The following is a 23,725-nucleotide window of genomic DNA, read 5'->3' on the forward strand; positions in this document are numbered from 1 at the left end:
GTGCAATGACAGAAGCTTTCTGTCCTTAGTCATCAACTAACGTGGACAGAAAAGGACAAAGGGAACTTACTGTGAAAACGTCATCATCACCAAGCTCGGCTTCATTATGGATAGTGGAAGATGATGTTGTAGAGCCTGAAAGAGAGAAAAATGTAATAAAAATGTGTTTCCACAGAGTATATAAGCTGCATCTAATCACTTAAAAAGAGTAGACTAATAAAACCACATTCCATCCTTTTTGTTCATTTTTTTAATTTGTTCTTTTTAGATCTAGGCGACAGGGTGTATTTTGACATATTATATACACATGGAGTATGACTTCCCATTCTTGTGGTTGTGCACGATGTGGAGTTTCACTGGTCATGTCTTCATATATGAACGTAGGAAAGTGATGTCCCATTCATTTCACAGTCTTTCCTTTTCCCACCTCCCCTCCCTTCCCTTTGTCTAATCCACTGAACTTCTATTCTTCCCTCCCCACCTTACTGTGTGTTAGCACCCGCATAGCAGAGAGAACACTTGGCTTTTGGTTTTTTGGGGATTGGCTTATTTCTCTCAGCATGATAGTCTCCAGATCCTTCCATTTACTGCATTTCATCCTTTTTTATGGCTGAGTAATATCCATTGTGTGTGTAACCCACATTTTCTCTATCCATTCATCTGTTCAAGGGCACCTAGGTTGGTTCCATAGCTTAGCTATTGTGAATTAAACTGCTATAAACATTGATGTGGCAGTGTCTCTGTAGTATACTCCATCCTTTTTGTCCGTGAATCACTAACAGAAACAAATTACTGGGGAATTAATGCCCCATGCCTCCGCCCCTTTTGGTTCTACTGAGGATTGAACCCTGGGATGCTTTACCATTAAGCCACATACCCAGTCGTTTTTATTTTGAGACAGGGTCTCACTTAAGTTGCTGAGGCTGATCTAACTTTCAGTCCTCCTCCCAAGTCACTGGGATTATAGGTATGCGTCACAATGCCTCGCTGAATTAACAGCTTTTAATTTATTCTTTTAACTGCTTCTTGCCAGGATGCTCCTTAAATTGGTTTTGTGTACTATTGTTCTCAGTTAATCTCTCAAACTTCTGCACTGGCCACTAAAGAATACACAGAGAAGCACAATGGGGGAAAAGGAGAACCTGCCCATTTCTCTGAGGGGCACAGAGTAAGTCCAGTCTCTGTAGTGATCTTGGGGTCCCAGCTGTGCAGGGGGAAAAGCACTGAACTGAGTCTCCCTGCAAGTCAGACCTGTGGAAACAGGATTTGGCTTTGGTAAGCCTCTTCATCTCCCAATGCGGAAGTTCTGATTACAGAGCTCCAATGCTTGCTCCTCCAGGTCCAAATTCAGAGACTGTCCTCTGAAATCCCAAATCTGGGAGCCATGCTCTTGGCAGATATCCAGGCAATGGGCACATGAGTTTCCTTTGCTTTTCCAGGTCAAAATTAAGGCTTCTGTCAGAAACACAGCTTATTCCATCATGGAATGACTTAGTCTTTAAAGTTCTAGTTTAAGAAAGAACAGCTAGGTAGTGTGTGCATAGAGAAAAAAATGTCAAGCGGGACAATCAAATCTTATATGTAACGCCAGTGATGAAAGTACATGGATGCAGTGCAAACTCCAACCAATACTACAGGAGCCGATTCTCTGCAAACATTGAAAAACTATGTTTAATATCAACACCTAAAAATATCTGGCACTTGCGCTGTGACCCTGGTTTTTAATCTCTTTTTGGCCATCTGCTGGTTTTCATTAATTGATTCATGTTCTAGCTAGAATTGTCTTAGCTGTTGACTACGAAGTTAAATGACTTCTAAGACTTGCTTTTCTCCCCCCATTCACAATCGATAACTTTGGAACAGTTCCATTTCTTAAGCAAGCAAAATATATGTTCTTTTGTGATTCGATTCCCCTAGTTCTGAATTTGGTATTAACCCGTGTTGCTTGTTATTTCTTTCTTCACAGGGCTCTGGCCGTGGTACCTTTAATCCTCTGAGGTGATAACTGAATGTGTTGAAGTGCAGAAATTTGTCCATCTGCACCTGGGGACTGTAGTCATGGTCACCATGAGAGCTGATGGCCCAAGGCCCTCCTGGACCAGGACCAGATGTAACAATGCCTACTACTCACCCAGAGAATGGCCTACACCAAACCAGCACCCAGGGAGTGACAGTTCCCTTTCATTTCCAATGGCCACTGTATACTCCAGGTTTTGATTCTGGAACAGTGGACAGACCTGGGGCAATCTTGGTGCACCAGAATCCACTCTCTACCTCTGAGCCAAGATAGACCAGACCAAAGTCTTTTCAGTAGTCAGCACGAGACGAAGAAGAAAAAAAAAAATCAAGTCCAAAATTCATCTACGTGGAAATCTGGAGTGCCCAGGGCACAGTCTAAAAACCAATCAGGATCACTCCCTACTCTGAAATCCATCTCCTTTCCCCTGCACTGTTACTTCACTCTCCTTGGAAGTTCTAAAAGCTTTGGCATCCACTGGGCCCCAATCCCTCCTGCAAAGATACTATAAATATATGATGGCAGGCCATTGGAATTACAAAGAATCTGGAAAATTCCCATAGACCCACTAAGGGTACGGTGACAAGTTCGATACCTTCTATGAGGTCTTCGATTGCTTTCCTCACTCCCCTGTCAAAGGCTCGCGCATCAGCAGGGCTTTGGAAGGTAAGTCCAAACTTCCTATTATCGACCTTCCAATGATGAAACGTTGGATTGGCTTTGGTGTAGACCAAGTCCTTCCTTACATAGCACTCCAACACCACCTGAGGGATTGAAACACACAGCCTGGTTACTTGTGGAGCAGCCATGATGGTGTCTGGTTGCATCAGTCTCACTGGGAACCCCTGCCAGTGCTAACTAATATAAACCTGCCACCTCTGCCTGCACTGGACATCTTTCTACGAGGAAAGAGTCCTCTGCTTCCTATTGACCACCTCATCTTTGTGGTCCCTGCCCCTGGGCTCTTGTGAGCCCTCCTGTCCTTTCACCATGTTGTTCTCCATCTCACAGATTCTTCTCCCCCTGCCCTGACCATGGAGCACCAAGCTGAGGCCCAGGTCTTTGATCTGCCCCATGCTGTGGCCTTTGTACTGATGGCTCTCAGTCTGCCCTCCACCATCTTATTTGGTGGCTCCCATGATTCTTAAATTCAACAAGCTGAAAATTAGTCATTCTGAAATTTCTGCCATGGGTTTCCTTCCAACTTCCCTCCATCTGGCAATGCCAACCCTTCTCTGCTCATACTCTCTGTGGTCATCTCTGCCTCCTCTGCTTTCTCTTGTCCCCTATATGATTAATCACCAAGTCCACTTCACTTCTCCTCCAATATCTTTTCTATCAACCCCATTTCAGCTGCTACCACCCTGATCTGGGATTGCTAACTTTACATCTGGATTACTAGCACAAGCTCCACATTTTTAACAATGTAGTTTTAGAACTGGCTTTTGCTGAGTTATAACCTTGACTGATCTTTTTCTCTCTAGATCAAGTCCCTCCATCTTTTTATTTCTAAGATGGAAATAACATCAAAGTTATCAGTGAGACAGGAACATGCTCTGAAAACACTGAATAAATGAGAAACTTAACAGGGCCACACTCATTCCTCAGAGTACCTCACATCTGGCCGTAGCCTTCCCTCATCCTTCTTCTTGTCTCCACCATTGGGTATCTAATTTCATATCATTCTAACAGCCTCACACCCATTAATCTTGTTCCCCTAATAGATGTCAAGATGTATTATAAAGTAATACCCTCTGTGTCTAGCACAGTGCTGCAAAGATACCAGAGTTTGTTTAATATTATAGAATACAAGAAGTACTGCAATCACGTGACTATAAACTCCATTCTTTATTCAGGAAAAAAACCAAACATTTTACAATATTTATTCTTTCACTATAAACATCATAATGATTCTGCTGAGTTTTAATAGCCTCAATCTTGCTCTGGAAAAGTTCTGCAGTTAATACAATGTGATCTTGTTAATTTAGACTAAATGAAGGGTCAAAGTAAAAAGCCTGTTCAAATTCGTGTAAATTTAAATAAGCAATGTCTTCAAATGGGTATAAATTTCAAAGAATACCTCAAAGCAAAAAGAAATTAAATGCTGCCTAATAAACATTCCCAAAGTTGGTAAATAAAAATAATATTCAATTTGGTATATTACATAGTGGTCCAAAGCAGTTGACTTTACAACATTGTATTGAAAAAGGACAACAGTCCACTCACATGATTCTATTTATGATTAAACTGCTTATTATGGCTATTTCCCCCTAAGAATAGGGCAATGATTAAATGTCAGCCCAGCCCCATTCCAAATTGAGGAAATCCAAATAACCAAGGCTTTAACTAACAAATGTTATCTATTTTAGAATTTAATAGTCTCAATTGAAAGTCTCAAAATAAACGTTTTGTAAAAAACACAGACTGTTTTTCCATATTTCTAGAGTGAAAAAAATTAGTATTTGGTTGATACTAACATTATTCCAAATGTATATTTTCATAGAAAATTTCAGTTAAAACAAGCTTGTTCCTTAAATTCGGAGACAGAGAAATCAGATCCCATCTCTTGATGTCCTCTTAAGCAAATTAACATCATTATGTATCTAAGTTTAACAACAAAAATGAAAAAAGTTCAGATGCTTTCATCTTTACCACAGATATAAACCCTCTGTCAAAGCTTTGATATACACACAATTAGGCATTAACATAAAACTTGAAAAAGGCTTTTTAAAGGACAGGCATGGGGGAAAAAAGCGATTTTGGGGGGGGGGGGTACAGAGGTTGAACTCAGGGGCACTTAGCCACCGAGCCACATCCCCAGCTCTTTTTTTCTTTTAAGTATTTTTTTTAGTTGTCAATGGACTGTTTTTAATTATTATCATTTATTTATATGTGGTGCTGAAAATTGAACCCAGTGCCACATACATGCTAAGCAAGCATTTTGCCACTGAGCCACAAACCCAGCCCCAAAATGATTATATTCCTGTTGGAGGCTTTAAAAACACTGACACAAGAAACAGACACTGTAAAGAGGTAAAGTAGTTTAACCTCTGCTTTCCTCCTGCCTCACCCTCAGGCCTCTCTATTTCAGCGTCACCCATTGCCATTATGGTGGGCAACACCTAGCTCCCTTGCTCTCTTCTTCAGATACACACAACAGTTTGTGTGTGTTTAAATGCAGCTGTACCTATAAACTGTCCTGTAACTTGCTTTTCATTTTCCTTAAAAATATGGGGGCTGGAGCTGTAGCTCAGTGATAGTATCACGTGTGCTTATTAGCATGCTCAATCCCCTGGGTTCAATCCACAGCACCAAAAAACCCCCAAACAATAAAAACAACGGGTCTTAGCGACATAGGAAGGTAATAATGGTTCTCTCCAATGGCTATGTGGTATTCCTTGGTGTGTTTGTATGAGATTTTTTCCAGCCATTAGCCATAAGAGTGAACATTTTGGTAATTTGCAAGTGGTCATTTTTAAAAAAGACAACACTGCAATCTACGTTCTTATACGTTAAGTTTTCAAAGTTAGGTTTGCGGGTCCTTGGGAGCGTCCCCCGTCTGCAGACTCTATCCAACATGGGAAAACTATCTTTAACTTCATAAGAAGACATTTTTTGCCTTTTTCACTGTGTTAACATTTCTGTTCTTGGTGAAAAAGGAATGGGGGGTGTCACTGCTGGGCAGCTGCATGAATCAAGGTAGCATGGTAGCACCCAATTGTACCAAAGCCATCAGATTTCTCCATCATCATCATATGGTCTAAGTAAGAAATGCCAGTTTTGCTTAAGAATGTCCTTAATGAAGCAGCAAAAGTTATTTCACTACACCCTGACCTTTGTGTACATATGCTTTTATTTCATGATGAAATGGGAAGGACATACAACTGGATTCTCACATTGGCTTCTGCATTCCACCTGCTATAATGTGCTGCTGTGGTTTAAGAATAAGAAAACCCAGCTTTGCACATATGCACAGTTGGAAAAGGAGAGTATTTATACTTGCCTTTTCTCTTCTGCTGCTTATGGATAACCGTCTCAAGTACTTATGTGACTGTTTTCGTTGCAAGCTGAACTAACTGCTTATTGCTTGAACTTCCGTTTTTATTCAAAGAATGACAGACCAATCATAGTTAATCATACTTGGGAATCTGGCAGACATTTTCTTGAAAATGAACAAAAAGAGTTTGTCACTTCAAGGAAAACTGAAGGTATTTGTTGCCAATAATAAAATTTGAAATTCTAAGTGAAAATTAGAATTTTGGACAGCTTCCCAATCTTAAATAGTGTTCTAATAAGATCACTGGTGATATTAAGAAATGTAATTTTTTCGATATTGTAGGATAAAATGTGTCAACATTTGGAAGTTCTGCTTAACTCAGTAAACCATTATTTTCCAGATGACTAATACATCATGTTACCAAATCAGGCATAAGTAAAAAATCCACTCAGAGTGAAAAATAAATGAATGGATTTTTTGAGGGAATGTATCGGGGATTGAACTCTGGGGTGCTTAATCACTGAACCACATCTCCAGCCCTTTCAAAAATATTTTACTTTGAGATAGGGTCTCTCTAAGTTGCTGAGGCTGGCTTTGAACTTGTGATCCTCCTGCCTCGGCCCCTGAACGACTGGGATTACAGGCATGCGCCATCATGCTTGGCAAAACCAATAGATTTTAATGAAAAGTTCGTATCAATGGTTCCAGATTCCACACTTAAGAAACTGCTACTGGTTGAGTTTTGATGTAATATCAAAGAAAAATATCTATAGTTATCTGAAAGGACTATCAAATATTACTCCCTTTTCTAGCATATATTGTCATATACTTTATCAAAATGACATATTACGACCGATTAAAAAGCAGGAGTGGATAACAGAACTCAGCTCTTTATCAGCCAGACACTAAAGAGATTTCCAAAAATGTAAAGCAATCGCATTCTTCTCATGAATTACTATTCTGAAAAATAGCTATATCAGTATTTGTCAGAAAAAAGTAACATATTAATGTTATTTGAGAGCTTAAAATTCTTTCAGTTTTTCTAATTCAGTAAAGATTAATAGCTATAGCTAGCCAAAACAAAGAATTTTGGGGGGATTGCTATAAATTTTTAAAAAAATTTTTTAGTTGTAGATGGACACTATTTATTTATTTACTTACTTATTTATGGTGATGGGGATTGAACCCAGGGCTGTGTGCATATTGACGCAGGTACTCCATCAACTGAGTTATATCCCCAGCCCAATCTTTACTTATATGTGGTGCTGAGTATTGAACCCAGTGCCCCGCATATGCAAGGCAAGTCCTCTACTACTGAGTCATAGCCTCAGCCCCCAATTTTTAAAGTACATATGGATTCTGAGATCAACAAAGCTTAAGAACTATTGCACAAATCTATTTTTCTGTAGGATCATTTTTAGATATGAATTGCTAGATAAAAAGTTATATAGGTTTAAAATTAAAATCCCAAATAGGTGTGTTGGCACACACCTAATAATCCCAGGAGACTGAGGCAGGATTCCAAATGCAAGGCCAGCCTCAGCAACCTAGTGAGATACTATCTCAAAATAAAAAGAAGGACTGGGGGTGTAGTTTAGTGGTAAAGTGCCCCTGAGTTCAATCCCTAGTATGAATGTATATGTTTAAAAAAAAAACAAAAAAACAAAAAAACAAAACAAAAACCTGCCAAATTGTCTTTCAAGTTTTGCTGGCTCAAATTTCAACAAAACATTATGTGATAATGCTCACTAACCTATATATGGCCGTCTTTGGAAGGATCGACTCTGTATTTTGTGATCTGTCTTTATAAAGTGGTTTCTCAAAGGATTTAAGGAGTAAACTCCTCTAATTCATCTAAAGTAATATTCAAGTTGAAAAGGTCTACTTATGAAATTTCTCAAGAAAACTTGCTTGTCCTCAGCTTACAAAAATTATCTGGATAACTATTTGTGAATGGGTGTCTGGAACAGTCGGTTTCCCACAGAAACAATGACAATTAAGCTCACAAGCCCCGATATGTAACTAAAACCAACAACAACAAAAACCCTCTCCAATGCAATGAAACCTAAAACTGGACAACACTGGAGCAACCATTCCCAACACTGTTTCCATCAGGAAGAGCACTTCATGGCCCAGCCGGGATACTGGGAATTCTGATCCATCCACCCTCCGAGTCCCAACAATGGCCTCCACCTCTCTCACCGTTCCATCTCGTACAGCAGAGCTCCCTGGGGGCCTATGTCCACCACCACTGGGCAGAAACACTGCTCTGCAGAAGCACGGGGGGCCGAGGGAGAGGTCACTGGGTCTCTGAGGGGTGTGCATGTGCTGTGGGGGCAGGGATCCAGAATGCCGAGTGTGCAATGGGCAAGCCGAGAGCTGGGAAGCTAAGAGTGCAACGGAGCACACGGGTGTGGGGTGTGTATGTACACAGGTGTGTGCGAGTGGACAGTAAGAGCCTGGAAGTGCCGTCACTCACTGCCAAGGAGAGGGATGGAGAGATGGGGAAGCACGATGGCAGAGGGAGCGCCACTGACATTTAGGACAGCACGATCCCGCGCAACCGCAACAAGACAGAAGCTGATCTTCACGTCCAGGGGGGACGGAGGACTGGAACTGCCCCGCTAGGCTTTGACAAAGAAACGGTTCCAGTGGCAGCCCAGACACTGAATGCATGCCCTCAACCCGGGAAGGGGACCACATCTTGGGGCACTAAGTTCCCCACTGCGATATCTTCTTTTGGAATGTGGCAGGGGTTTAATGATGCCATGTATAGCAAGAGCCTTGAAGGAATAATAAAAACTTGTGATTCTTATGTACAAGTCACAGGTAAGACACAAGTTCATAAATGCATTTGTAAAATTAAGGGGCTGGGCTAGACAATCTAAATGGCTATTTAGGTTGAAATACTCTATGACAAACCATAGAAATTCCATGAAAAATAGCCCTAAATCTTATTAACCCTTTACACAAGTAGGTTCCCCCCACCACACCCTGATGCTGGAGATCCAACCCAGGACCTTGTGCATATTAAGCAAGAGCTCCTGCCACATAAGCTAATTTGTTAACACAGAATAATTAAAAATAAAAAGGGGGTGAGTGAAAAAACTTTTTCTATCAAAATTTTGTAGGAAAAGAACACCAACTAAAATAACCAAGCAACAGATTATAAAAATATATTTGCAGCAAGTATGGCAGATGAAGATTAATATCTTTATTATACAAGAGAGTTATATATATCAAGGAGAAAAGTAAGACCCTGATAGGAAAGTATGCAAAGGACATTAATGATAATTCACAGTCACGACTGTGAAACAAAGAGAAAATCATTTGAGATCATTAAGTACCAAGGATACCACTGCTATTCTGTCAAACTGGTAAGGATTTAAAATACATGACCTTTACTGTGTTAAAGGAAATTCTCATATGCTAGCAGTAGCCCCCTATACATATAAATTGACTTCTCCAAATTACCCCCCCCCCAAGTAGTAAATATGGAAAATGCAGGTAGGTGTCTCTTCAGAGTGGGCAGAGGGGAGAGAACTTTAATATTCAACACTAAGGAGGATGGCCAAGTAAGTAACAGAATGTCACACCAATATCAACAACATGGAAAATTTACTGCCTGCCTACTTTTATTTTTTGGTGGTTCTAGAGAACAAACCAATTGTCTTGTGCAGACAAAAAGCACCCTACTACTGAGTTATACACCTTCAATCCCCCAAATTTCCTTTTTGTGGTACTGGAATTAAACCCAGAAGAATTCGACCTCTGCACTACATTTCCAGCCCTTAAAAAAATTAATTTTGAGTCAGTCCAAGATGCCCAGGTTTGCCTTGAACTTCTGATCCTCCTGCCCCAGCCTCCTGAAGTCACTGGCATTATGAGCATGCATCACTGTACCTAGCTCCAAATATTGATTATGCGAATGTCTGGGCAAAATAAATGAGACACATAAATGATTATAAATAATTATAATGGTTGTTGTAAGCATACAATGGAACAACCTAACCAAAGGATTAACATGGTAATCCTTAGCACATGGTAAACTAGATAAATGACAGTTTTATCACTTTTGTTGGTAATGTGACTATATTGCCTTTATTCCCAAAATCTCATAAATGTTTTTGTCATCTGACTACTATGCAGGGAATTTCCTAAGTAGATTCTTCTTAAAATTAGCTGTATTCTCCCTTCCAATTTTCAGAAATGAATCAAGTGTGATAATGGCATTTCTGTTAATTCACATGTAACATTTACAAATTGTTTATCTACTGTGTAACTTTTTTAAACTCTAAGAAGTGGCTGCAAAAGAAGATTAAATTTGTACACTTAACACAGGAGACTCAACAGATGCTGCTATAAAGGGTCTCAAATGTAACACCGACATATTCTTGCACAGTCTGCATTCCCTGTGAGTTCCTGTACAATCCTGCACATTTCTGAATCATCTGTTGGTTTCTGAATATACACACCATGAACAGATACAGATAAGAGTAGTCTTCCATGTTTAGGGCCATTAACTGAAAATAGACTGGACATTCTATTTTCCTTCCTGTTGTAGACTCTGTCATAACAGATCTGGTCAGCCCAGCTTCTTCATGACACTACGTTATGAACGACCAATCCTCCATTCTCCGGAGGTAGTGATCCCTCTTCCAGGTATTTTTTTATGAGCATGCATAATTATTTATAGAATAATTATGTAGTAGTGTGAAACCACTACTTTTCTGTTACTTCTTTTCCAAACAAGCTTTATTCATCACTTATGAAATAAAAGCTATGGTATCTTTTAGATTAATACTTATTTAGAAGAAGCCAAATGTCAGATGACATTTTCTCTCTGCCTTTGCATTCTCAAGTAAAATTTCCACCTTCTAAATTCAATGGTGAGCTCTGTGAATAAACATTTTGAAAACTCTGGCTTCAAGGTTCAGTATAATCTGAGTTACATGACATGGTAGGTGGACAAGAGACTTCACTAAAAAAGGGAGGGTTATGTTTTAAAATTTGGCACCAGATCCAGAATTCTAACTTTTGAAGGTTTTGCAAGAGTTTGAAGTCAGAGAAAAAAAATTAAAAATAGCTAGTGAAGAGGGCTACGATGTAATGAAAAGAAATCAGTCATTGCTAATTTAACCCACAAGTTGCATGTCTGCCATTACCAGTTTGTCTTTCTGTCGTTCACCATGGATGAGAAAGCCGCTTCGTCCATTGCCTTCGGGGTGCATGACCTTACAGACCCCGACGCGACTGATCCCGCCTCCTTCCTGTGGGAACCATCCCCCGCTGGAGTCATCTCTGGTCATAACCACAGCCTTGACACGCACAATATAGCTGTCACTAAAACGACAACAAGAAGAACGGGGCATGACAATGGTTTGGTAGCTGCAGAATATGTTTCACAATGCAAGATGACCACCAGCCAGCACTTCTCTGGACTCAACAGAAAATCTGTGCCTGGAAATAATCTTGAGAGGCAGCCCATCTCAAGATTTTTTAGGGAAAAAACAAAACACATCAACAACAAGGAAGTACCTTTTAAAAAAAGACATCTAATCATTAAAAACTACCTGTGAGTCTTTGATGTAAGCAAGGCATCTCATTCTCCAGTTTCGGGTGTTAAATATTAACAATAAATGAGCGGATCTATAATTTGGTATCTATCTATAAGTTGAAAAGACAAACCTATAACTTAAGAGGATATTCATTGTAAACTTATTTTATAATGAACAACAAGTCTTATTAACTTTATGAAACTAATAATTTTCTTACTTAGCACAAAAATAAGATAATCCACTTCCAAATCACAAATTCTGCATGGAATCATTTATATAGGTGGGGAAACATTTTAATTCAAGTAACACTTTACACATTTGTAGGCTCTTATTTATGGTTTTATTTTTGCCATTCTAAAACTTCGATTTTGCAATAAGTTCTTTTGCACATTTGCCAACAATCCTTTCTCCTTCAGAGACCAATTCCAGTTTCTTTTCATTCTTCATCACTTTTTGGGGAATTTTATTTGGATTTTCAGCACGGCCATTAAATTCTCACTTGGCGTTTTCTTTGTTTGGACAGAATTCATTTTGTACTCATTGGAACATATATTCATATCTTATGTATGCCACATGCTATGCTGGATTCTAAGGAAACAAAGATGCAGAGTAACAGAGAATCCTCTTGTGCCCTGGGCCCCAGGGAAGGCTGCCCCTGCCCCAGAAAGAGCCTGGTTCCCACAATCTGCAGGACACACAGAGATGGTCCTGCTGCTACACATTCCTGCTCACCTCCTCACCCCAAAGACAAGTCACTGGGATTTTCCATGACCCCCCAAGGCTCAGCCTCCCTTGTGAACCAGCTGCCCCTCCTCCACCGAGTCCACAGACCAGAAGGTCCAACAGCCCTTGCTTTCCTCATCCTCTCCTATGGTTTTTAAAAAAGTGTGTACAATGTATCTAATGTACAAAATTTTCTATTTTAATGTGGTTCGGAGGCATTAACTGCATTTGCATCCTTGGGCAACCAACACCACCATCCATCTCCAGAGCTTTTTCATTATCCCAAACCCAAACTCTGTACCTGTGAAAACACTCACTCCCCATCCTCTCCTCCCTCCACACCCAGCCCCCAGCAACCATCATCTGTACTTGGTGTTCCTGTGAATGTGACTACTCTGGGCACTTCATGAACATTCCTCTCGCTTTGTTAACCTTCTGTCGCCCATTCTCTCAGGCTGCTCTCTTTAGCATGGCTCCACCGAGCCTAGATGTGAGGCAGAGACTGAGCCCGCTGCAGGCTCTTCGCCCTCCCCTCCAGTACCTGTGCAGCTCACACACCTGACCATGCTCTTTTTCTACCTGCAGCTCTGGGTCTCGGCCTCAGCTCTTAACTCTCAGCCCTTGGAGAGGTTGGAACCAGGCTCACTGTCCTTCCACTTCCCTCCCAAGATCCTGCCGCAATTCTTGGTCGTTTCATTATTGATTCTGAGCATCCTTCCAACTCCTTGGCCTCTTAGCTTCTGGGATTCTCTCCCTCCGATACCTCTGTCAGGTACCCAGCCACAGCGACCCACGCTCAGGTCAACTCTCAATTTTACCACCAGCATCTGCACCACCTTCATGCCTCAATTTTAAGCACACCACTTTCCAACGATCACCCCCTTACTCTCTAGCTCCCTCCAGACTCCAATAACCATCTGGCATCACAGTCTGCTCTTACCATCACCTTGGAGGCCCTTTATCCTGCCCAACGCGCCTCAGGTTCTCACTTTGATTCTCTACCCAACTTCAGCTCCACGATCAGCCATGACTCGCCTCAGCACGTAACCTTAACGCCTGTGCTTTCATTAGAGCCGGACCTGCTAAATCCCCCATCTCCCTACTCCACGCTCCAACCCACACTGCTGAACATGTGAGGGGGGAAAGCCCACTCTACTTGCTCACAGGCCCTGTTTTCAAGTCATGACTGTTTATCTCAAGTGGCTCCGGAGGGACCTGGCACCCTGCTACACAGTCTGCTGTCTCTAAGAAGACTATTTTACCCGGCCTCTTTTCCAGGCTCTTGGATTACGGAAGAGCTTGCCTGTTTCACTGAGAAGCCAGATGCAGTCAGAAGAGACCCTGCCCTTGCACCCATCATGCTGCCTGCCTGGTACCAGTACTCTGTGCCTGTCCTCCTGCAACTCTGCCTAAACCACCCCTGGAGCAGGCTGAGGCCCTCTCCTCCAGTTACCTGCTCTGGGCATTCACATTTCCATCCAGGTGTCTTCTGGAGTGAGTTCTCTTATGTGAGTTATGAGTTCTCTGCTTGGGTGTTTCACAGGCATTGCAATCAATATGTATCAGACTGAACTCTTGATCCTAATATGTTCCCACTCTTCTGGTTTTCCCATCAAATTCTATCTAGAAGCCACTTTTTACCACCCCCATCAACACTGCCCAACATGCCTGCCATCACTTTCCACTGAGATTATCACAACTGCTTCCTAATTAGAATCCTTTCTTCCCTGTTTGCTTGACTTTCCCAGAAAACAGGTTAGATTATGACTCTGTTCAAATCCTCCAGCAGCTTCCTACATCATATTGAGAAAAGCCAAAATGCTTATTTTCCTTCAGTCCCACTGGTCACACTCATGCCTCAGGGCCTCTGCACTTGCTATTTATTCCGTCTTCTTAAAACCTCATTCCTGCTGGGCACAGTGATGCACACCCGTAATCTCAGAGACTTGGGAGGCTGAGGTAGGAGGATCGAAAGTACAAGGCCAGTCTGGACAACTAAATGAGGCTCTGTCTCAAAATAAAAAGGGCTGGGGATTAGCTCAGTGGTAGAGCACCCCTGGGTTTAATTCCCAGTACTATAAAAAACCCCAAACCAAACCAAAACAGCATTCCCACCCTTACCCCATACACCAACGAGGCTCACTCCCTTACAAGATTCAGTTCTCTGCTGGAAACGATTTCACTAGAGAAGAGTTCCCTGTCCATTCTACACAAAGAAGCACCCTGTACCTCTCAAATCATCTCACCCTGCTTGGCCTATATCTATTTGCCTACTAGGATGTGAACTTCCTAAGAGCAAGGACTTTGCCCTTTTGTTCACTGTAATATCCCTGGAGCCTAGAATGACATCAGATATGTTAATAGATTGTGAAACGAATGGGTCATACGCACATAAAACTGATTTTAAGAAATATATTTGCAGCTAACAGAATCCTTGTAAAAATAGTGTTCGAAACTCATTTGCTGGGCTGGGGAGATAGCTCAGTTGGTAGAGTGCTTGCCTCACAAGCACAAGGCCCTGGGTTCAATCCCCAGCACCACAAAAACCAAAAAAAAAAACAACACAACAAAAAAACAAAAAACTCATTTGCTTATGAACCATAGTAGTTTAGTTGGGATAATGGTAAAGAGTTCCTTTTCATTAACAGGTAAATGGAATAAAAATCACAAATTGCACATGTAGAAGTACATGCAAAAATCAGGTTGCACATGCACATCTGTCACTGATCCACTCATCTCAGGAGTCCACATGCACAAACCTTGAGATCCTAGAGATAAGAATATTTGATAATGTGTTTATATTAGTTGCGTATAAGTAATTTTGGAGGAGATTCATTTTTGTCTCTTTACCACTTGATTCCAGAAAAACTAAGGGTTCCTAGGTTCTCCAGTGTACAACACAACTTTCTCAAATCTTTGATGAGCCTACTATCCGTTCATCTCCTCAGGAAATAACCAACATGAACTGAAAGAACTGAAACTCTACACACCTCCTGTTAAAACATGGTTTTACTTTTTGTGTTATAGTGGTGCTGTTTTCCCTTTGAGAAGATTAAGCGAATGTGAAAAAGAGAAGTTTGCATTACTTGTGTTAGTCTCACTTATTACCCCAAATAACACTTTTATTAGAGATTAAAAAAAAAAAAAAAAAGAACCCACCCTTCTGCTTCCAGCCCACAAAGGCTGACTGTGCCTTTGCCTGAGCTCTACAGCATCCTCCTTCCTGCCCGGACTCCTCCCAGCAGGGCCTTCCCCAGGGCACAGACCTCTGTGAGGAGGAGGTGGGCAGTTTGGGGCAGGTGGGAAGAAGCCCCTTTGGTCTCCTCTGGCAATAGCCCTGACAGCCAGCATTAACGGCGGCATCTGGTTATTTAAGACAAGGCAGTGGGTGAGGTGTTGCACTGAAAGCCAAGAGGCCGTCTGCATGGTCCAGCTGCATGGCAGCTGGCCAACGGCTTCCCATCCACGGAGCACTGACGTTACTCGGGCACCTCACCCCTACCCCAGAGAGCAAGGACAATGAACTCTACCACCAAAAGGTATAAGGGAGGAAAACTCCCTTCCCACCTCCCCCCACACTTTCTGGAAAGAATTAAACAACATCTGTTTAAAACAGATGCAGGGGTTTATTTGGAGGATGGGCCGGAAGGGTAAGGACAACTTCGTTTTTTAAATCTGTGCAAGGAAAAGGCCGCTGGGATGCTTTAGAAACATTTTCAAAACACGCTACCATTGTCAAAAATAACAACCACGCGCTGCTGAAATTGGCAACTGCTGTACAGTGGCCCTGCGAGGACCTGGGGAGCCTCAGAGGCGGGCCTGAATCCGACCAGAACAGCCTCAAATGACCAGTGTCATCGCCAATGGTGTTTGACTACCACTCAAACAACAGCATATTCCTCGGTTGGTTTATGAATAAACTGGCTGAAGTAGAATTTTCCATTTAAGGGAAAGCTTTATGTTCCCAACATGCAGGCCCTTTTTTTTTTTTTTTTTTTTTTTTTTTGTGGTTTGGTCACTCAATATGAAAAAGAAGCAAGTAACACCCTCCAGCAGGAGAGGAAGGCAAAGAAAGAACAATTTCAGAAGTAGACCAGCAGCCCCACGTAGAAGTTTTCAGAGATCTCTGCGTGTATGTTATAAGTTTTCTCCAAATTTGAAGGACACGTTACAGAAATAAACAAAGGAAGCAGACGGGTCAGCTGTGCCCTGCCTCCTGGGTAGCTAAAGAAATTGCTTTTCGAGCTTCAGTTTCTTCCTTTGCAAAATGAAGACAAGATCCACCCTGCTGGTTAAAAGCAGTGAGAAAGGTCAAGTGCCAGAGCCAGAGAAGTTTGATAAGTTGCAGCCATCATTACTTTTGCTGAAAGGCTGGCTTTGATTGCAGAAACAGGTCCTTTAAACCCCAGTCCCCTGGCCACTGAGTGGGCTTACAGACTGCCGGCCTCTCAGCTGTCAGAGTGGAGAGCCAGGGATGCTGTCAGGAACAGACAGCAGGGGAACGTCTGAACCTGGCCTCCAGCATCTCGCAGAAGTCAGCGTCGTAAAGACCAGGGCTGATGGCACACTGCAGGCGGGCACACCTATGGAGGAGAGGACCTCCTTGACCATCTGTGAGCTGGCCCTCTGCTCCTGCCCCTCCCCTAGTGTTTTTTTTTTTTCTCTTTCAGGAATGGAGACTGGAACTTTTATATGCCCCATAAATTCTTCCTGACCCCCACCTTATCACCAGTCCTTATCTGATTACACGGTTCCTTTATCTCTCCAATATGCTAAACATTAGACTCACTTCCTCTGGCCTCTTTTCCACTCTTCTCCACTTCACCAGACCTTGAGAGGGATTAGCTGGAGATCCCAGCCTCTCTAGCCCAACTCCCAGACGCCAGCTGAGCCAAATATAACCAGCTTCTCCAGGGAGCTGGGCACACAAGCTTTATTTTAATCACATCCCCACGCCCTAGTCCTCCTTGTGCTTATAGATTTATGAAGGCTCTTAGATTACATCGAATTACATATATATAAATAGTATTATATGTTTGTTAAATGTATACAGATGTGAATGTGTCTGGTGATCTATAAAATGGTTCAACAAACTATTTCAGCATAAGTAAATGTGTTAAGAAGTCAAAGGTACAGGTTAAGGTCTGTTAGGTTTGGGTGGTACTTTTGTGGGTACTCATTTTTGTGTCAGATAAGAATTTTCAAAAAGTGAATTGCTCTGGTTTTAGAAATTTATATATTCTGAACTTGATAGGCAAGGAAAGTTATATACAATGTGGTTTTGTGGATGACAGTAACATTTTCTGCTCTGCACAAACCACTTAAGGCAGAACACATGTTCTGTGTGCTTAATGTTACAGGAAATAAGGTCTATATTAATTAGCAAAATGTGTACTGTTTATATGTTTGGTTAGGCCATTACAGGACAGGGTTAGGAAAAGCTCACTAATAAGTAGAAGACTTATTTGCAAAGATGTCATTTCTGGCAGTGACGAGCTTGGTGAAGAAGCCAGCCCTCTTCTCAGACCCTGATGAGCAGGCACGGGGAAGCAGAAGACACTTTCTGAACATTAAACATTTGCTTCATAAAGAGGATTGGTGTGCACGGTGACAGTTAGAAAGCTGAAAAGTGGGCTAAGAGCACTTAAGAAAAAAGCTTCCCCACGTACAGTTAAGGTCAGTGATATCAATCACAAAATATACCTGGAGAGCCATCTTTGAAAGAGCCCTACTCCACTAACTGCTGGTAAAAGAACCCACGTACCTGAGCAGGTAGTCTGAACTCGCAGTGCCAGAGCACTATGCCAGACAAGACCAGACAGGGAAGAAAGAAAGCAGGCCCATCAGTCCACTTCACTGTGTCTCTGCGTTTCTGAGATGCTGCAGCTGATCTTGCCCACGCAGGGTAACCCCATTGTAAGATGGCTTTGGTGTGTTTTATCTTCAAAATCCATTTAGGTATTTTTTTAAAGGTATGGAGTAAGTTTTCAGGAATAAAACTCCAAAACGATATGATACTTAAAAGGTGTGTGTATGTGTGGTCTTTTGCTTTCCAATGACTAGGGACCTACATTTTATCTAAGAACCTGCTTATGTTGTTGGAATCCTGGGCCCCTTTGGGAGTGTTGAATAGATTTTCTTCCTTCACTCTGTATTGGGCTTAGAATCTGTGAGTGAAGCCACTGAAAACATTTTAGAAACCCCACTGCAGTCTTATGCCACAAGCCAGAAGTTCTGCTATTCTACAAGGTCACTAGTGCCCTCTGTGTCCAAGTCCTATCCTTGGAGGGGGAGGCTACGGGCATGTCTACCCTCATCCTTATGTGCCTCAGATAAACCCAGCATCTATGCTATTGATGCTACCTAGCTACACTGAAGCATGTAAATCTCCTCACCCACACACTGTTCTCTGATGTACATTAGAGGGCCTTTGTACCAGGAGTATAATTGATATTGGAAATACGAATGATTATTAAATTTAGCAATGTATAGATTAGTCTTGAGAATTATTCCTAGCAAGTCAAAGTTTATTAGGTGTGGGCCTCATTATTTTTATTTTTCTACTGAGATTTCCATAAAAATATTCCTTTAAAAAATCTGCAATGGCTGGGGACTTCTGGTTTTAGAAACAAGTGATTCTGACTTCAAACTATATGCCAATATCTTGTTTTAAGATATAGTTCTAATTTAGCAGGTTATGTGCCTCTATAATACTTTCCTTTAGATTATAATGTGCTGAAACATTCCTATTTTTCAATCTCTGGATGCTGCCGACACCTTCAGGCAGCAGGTGCACTGAATGTTCTGGTTCATTCTCTCACAGCCATGGACCCCGCCCCCAGGCATCCTTGGGACACGAATGGAGACTCTGCTGGGCTGTCCCTAGGCAGGGGTACCAGACAGTGTGCTGGTCACCAGTCTGGTCTCTCCTTTCTTTTCTGCTGTGTCCTGTGACCCATAATGGCCAAGAAAAGGAAATGAAGCAAAGACATGGGGAAGTTAAACATGGGGGCTTGACAGAAACTTAAGAGGCCTTGGAGGAAATCGCTGGGGAAATACCAGCAGGCAATTAGGGACCCTCTGATATCCATGCAGCATGAGAGTGCTGACTGACACTTCTAGAGAGCTGGGAAGACCTGCTGTGGCCCAGAGGCTCAGAGCTTCCGACGTCTACAGCAGCCCCCAACGCAGAGCCCTAGTACTGGGGGTCAATCCACAGGGACTTGAATGAAGGTGAGTTGCCCAAGGCAGGGCAGTGGGTATGCACGCTGGAAAGCCCCGCATACAATGCTGGTCTCTGGTTTACTTTTCATCAAGGTTTATACGTTGCATTAGACTCACTCCCCTGCACTAACATGCAATTGTTAATTTAACTTCTAAGCAGGTATCTCCTACCGTCTGGGACAAGTAGAAATCCTACACAGGAAGAGTGAGTCAACTGGATTCTACCCATATTTCTTTTCCTTCCTTCCTCCATGTTAATAAAAAAATCTTTTGATTTTACTTTAACACATCAAAAATATCTTAAGAACAGCTGTAGTTTTTTAGACAACAAAACTTTTCTTGTCAACCTTCAAATTCCACACTTAAACGCAGAGATCCCAAGAGTACTACAAATCCCAAATCCACAGTGACCTACACGTGGGGCCTCATGAAGATAAAGGCATCGGGGTTGTCCTGCCATGGCAACCTCAAATTAGAACATGGGATACTTAAAAACAGGCAGTGAAGTGTTTAAATGTTAGCTTCACCACCTGAGAGGCAATTTTAGAAGTTGTTTTAAGGCAGGTTTTTAAAAAAATGGCTCTTTGGCCACTCTCCTGTGTCGATGTGGCTTTTCCCAGAGCAGGTTACCTACCTCTTGAGGTGAATAATGTGCCCAGAAGGAAGATGGCCCAGTTGAGGGTGGAGAGATGGAGCAGGTCAAATGGAGAGATGGAGCAGGACAGGGATGACAGTTTCCAGATTATGGTTTACATACAGTCAACAAGACAGTACCCTGTTTTTTGAAATTTGAAAGTGCTCTGCTTTCATCCTTTCTAATAGCCCAAATTCTAATTTTCTCACCCAGAGGGACCAGAAACTAGAGACTCTTGGGCATAATGTCTCCTAAATCCTAGGTGGCTTTCTTGGTCAACCATGGAGAGGACATCTGTATCAGTTAAATCTCTGTACTGCAGTGGGTAAATGGCCTTCATAGTAGGCCCTAGAATCCATTTTTAAATTATTTTTTAGTGCAGCACTGTGGCACACATCTGTAATCCCCGTGACCTAGGAGGCTGAGGCAAGGAGGATCACGAGTTGGAGGCCAGCATTGGCAATTTAGTGAGACCCTGTCTCAAAATAAAAAGGGTAAGGGCCTCTGGGTTCAATTCCTAGTACAGGGCTTGCGGGGCTGGTGTGTATGTGGATGGGAGGGTGGTAAAATTATTTTTGAGTGTCAAAACACTGGCTCCAGGAAATTAATAAATCACCAATAAGAGCAACAAATCCATAGAATTAAAAGTAAACATAATAAGATGTGGAAAAAAGGGCTGGGAAGATAGCTCAGTCGGTAGAGTTCTTGCCTTGCATGTACAAGGCCCTGAGTTCGATCCCCAGCACTGCAAAAAAAAAAAAAAAGATGTGGAAAAAAGAACTTAAGAATTTTTTAATTCCTTGGAATTCAAGAAAAGTTCAAAATATTTTATAAAGAAAACATTTCTTTTTAAAAGCCTACCATATAGATCAATGGTACAGAATAGAGGACATGGACACAAACCCAAATAAATACAATTTTCTCTCTCATACTAGACAAAGGTGCCAAAAATATGCAATGGAGAAAAGATAGCCTCTTCAACAAATGGTGCTGGGAAAACTGGAAATCCATATGCAACAGAATGAAACTAAACCCCTATCTCTCACCCTGTACAAAAATCAACTCACAATGGATCAAGGACCTTGAAATCAGACCAGAGACCCTGCATCTTATAGAAGAAAAAGTAGGTCCAAATTTTCAACTTGTTGGCTTAGGATCAGACTTCCTTAACAGGACTCCCATAGCACAAGAAATAAAAGCAAGAATCAATAACTGGGATCGATTCAAACTAAATAGCTTTCTCTCAGCAAAGGAAACTATCAGCAATGTGAAGAGAGAGCCTAAAGAGTGGGAGAATATCTTTGCCACTCATACTTCAGATAGAGCACTAATTTCCAGAATATATAAAGAACTCAAAAACTGTTCACCAAGGATACAAATAACCCAATCAACAAATGGGCTAAGGATATGAACAGACACTTCACAGAAGAAAATGTACAAGCAATCAACAGATATATGAAAAAATGTTCACCATCTTTAGTAATAAGAGAAATGCAAATCAAAACTACACTAAGATTCCATCTCACCCCAATTAGAATGGCGATTATCAAGAATACAAGCAACAGGTGTTGGAGAGGATGTGGGGGAAAAGGTACACTCATACATTGCTGGTGGGGATGCAAATTAGTGCAGCCACTCTGGAAAGCAGTGTGGAGATTCCTTAGAAAACTTGGAATGGAACCACCATTTGACCCAGCTATCCCACTCCTTGGCCTATACCCAAAGGACTTAAAATCAGCATACTACAGAGATACAGCCACATCAATGTTCATAGCTGCTCAATTCACCATAGCCAGACTGTGGAACCAAGCTAGATGTCTTTCAACTGATGAATGGATAAAGAAACTGTGGTATACATATATAATGGAATATTACTCATCTATGAAGAATAATAAAATTATGGCATTTGCAGGCAAATGGATGAAATTGGAGAATATCATGCTAAGTGAGATAAGCCAATCTCAAAAATCCAAAAGACCAATGATCTCACTGATAAGCGGATGATGACACATAATGGGGGGTTGGAGGGGGGCAAGAATGGAGGAAGGAGGGACTGTATAGAGGGAAAAGAGAGATGGGGAGGGGTGGGGGGGAAGGAAAAAATAACAATGAATCAAACATCATTACCCTATGTAAATGTATGATTACACAAATGGTATGCTGTTACTCCATGTACAAACAGAAACAACATGTATCCCATTTGTTTACAATAAAAATAAATTAAAAAAAAAAAAAAAAGCCTACCATCAAATCATTCTTGGCTCTGTCCAAGGTATGCATTATACAGGCACAAGGTGGAGAATTATATTCAGGCTTTTCCCTCCAAGGTAAATCCCCTGTGCCAGACAAGGCCACTCAGTGGGCCATGTTACCCTGTCTCCCTCCATGCCTTCCTTTACCTGAAAGGCCCAGGGGTCCTACCTGCTAGAGTTACTGGAGTAACAAGATAAAAACAGACATGTATATATGTGTTTTAATATATATATTATAATGGTATATATTAATATGTATATATATATATTATGGTAATTTTATTACAGAATTATATATAGCTTCTTTAAATGCTAACATGAATATTTTAAGGTCTGTTAAAACATTTTAGGAAATTATGGGAAGATTTTATCCTAATAATTCATTAATACGGTATCTACTGGAGACAGTTCTGAGTTTTTAATCAAAAAATCACTAAGACATAAACAAATGACATGTGCATGTGCGTTTGTGTGAGTGTGCTTGCGCTACCAGGGATTGAGCTATCACTGAGCTGTATCTGCAACCCTTTTTAATTATTATTTTTTAAAATTTTGAGGCAGTGCTAGTTGCCCAGGCTGGCACTAAACTTGCAATCTTCTGTGTCAGTCCTGAGTAGCTGAAGTTACAGGCAAGTGCCACCACACTCAACAGGATGAGGGAAATATTTCAATAAATAAAATTCACTTTATTCAAGCCAAAAAAAGAAAGCATCCATTTCTCATAGATTAAATAGTCTGTCCTAAAGGGCTGAGTTTCAGGGTGCTTACAAGGCAAAAAGTGGGAACAAGGGAGCCCTGGGAGATGAGTGGCCAAAGTCTGAATCTAGGTTTATGACCCTGTTTTTACCGTCTGCTCTCCCGGGCCTGGGGTTCAGTGCAGTGCGTAATTAATCAACTTCAAAGCACCACCAACTTAAACAAAATAACCCACACCCCAAGAACTCTTTCTTCTTTTCCTACTTTTTACCCAGCAAGCAATAATTTTCTTTGACTTTCCCTCTGTTTTACACACCCTTACACAAATGGTATTTACGATCCACGTTTAACCCCCAAAGGCCAGTTAAAGGAAATACTGGATCACTGAACAAAATTAACTCTCACCACATTAAAGTGTACATGCAATAGAAAAATTGGTACTTCAAAACACAAATGGCAAAGGGAGTTGTTTAAAGTTAATAATCTCCAATTCAGGGCTTTAAATCGTAGCCCTTGAACTTCTGTGCCTGACTTTCTCAGAATAGTTTTGCTTTTTTCCTCATTATTGGAGAAAACAAAAGAAAAAGTACTTAAAAATCCACAAGCTGAAATGTGAGCGAGAAG

General features: G+C 41.4%; 1 protein-coding gene across 2 annotated transcripts in view; it reads right to left on the reverse strand.

Moving 5' to 3' along the window:
* SPRED2 (sprouty related EVH1 domain containing 2) overlaps positions 1-23,725 on the reverse strand; it is a 124,325-nt gene that overhangs the window by 21,311 nt on the left and 79,289 nt on the right. For both annotated transcript variants that reach the window (XM_079109826.1, XM_079109827.1), the window contains 3 exons: positions 11,180-11,357; positions 2,613-2,781; positions 71-135 (listed from right to left, as the gene is read on the reverse strand). In XM_079109826.1, coding sequence (XP_078965952.1) covers positions 71-135; positions 2,613-2,781; positions 11,180-11,357 — 412 coding nt within the window. The remainder of the gene's footprint in view (positions 1-70; positions 136-2,612; positions 2,782-11,179; positions 11,358-23,725) is intronic.

The sequence above is a fragment of the Sciurus vulgaris genome, assembly GCF_902686455.1.
Source record: "Sciurus vulgaris genome assembly, chromosome: 14".
Taxonomy (NCBI): Eukaryota; Metazoa; Chordata; class Mammalia; order Rodentia; family Sciuridae; genus Sciurus; species Sciurus vulgaris.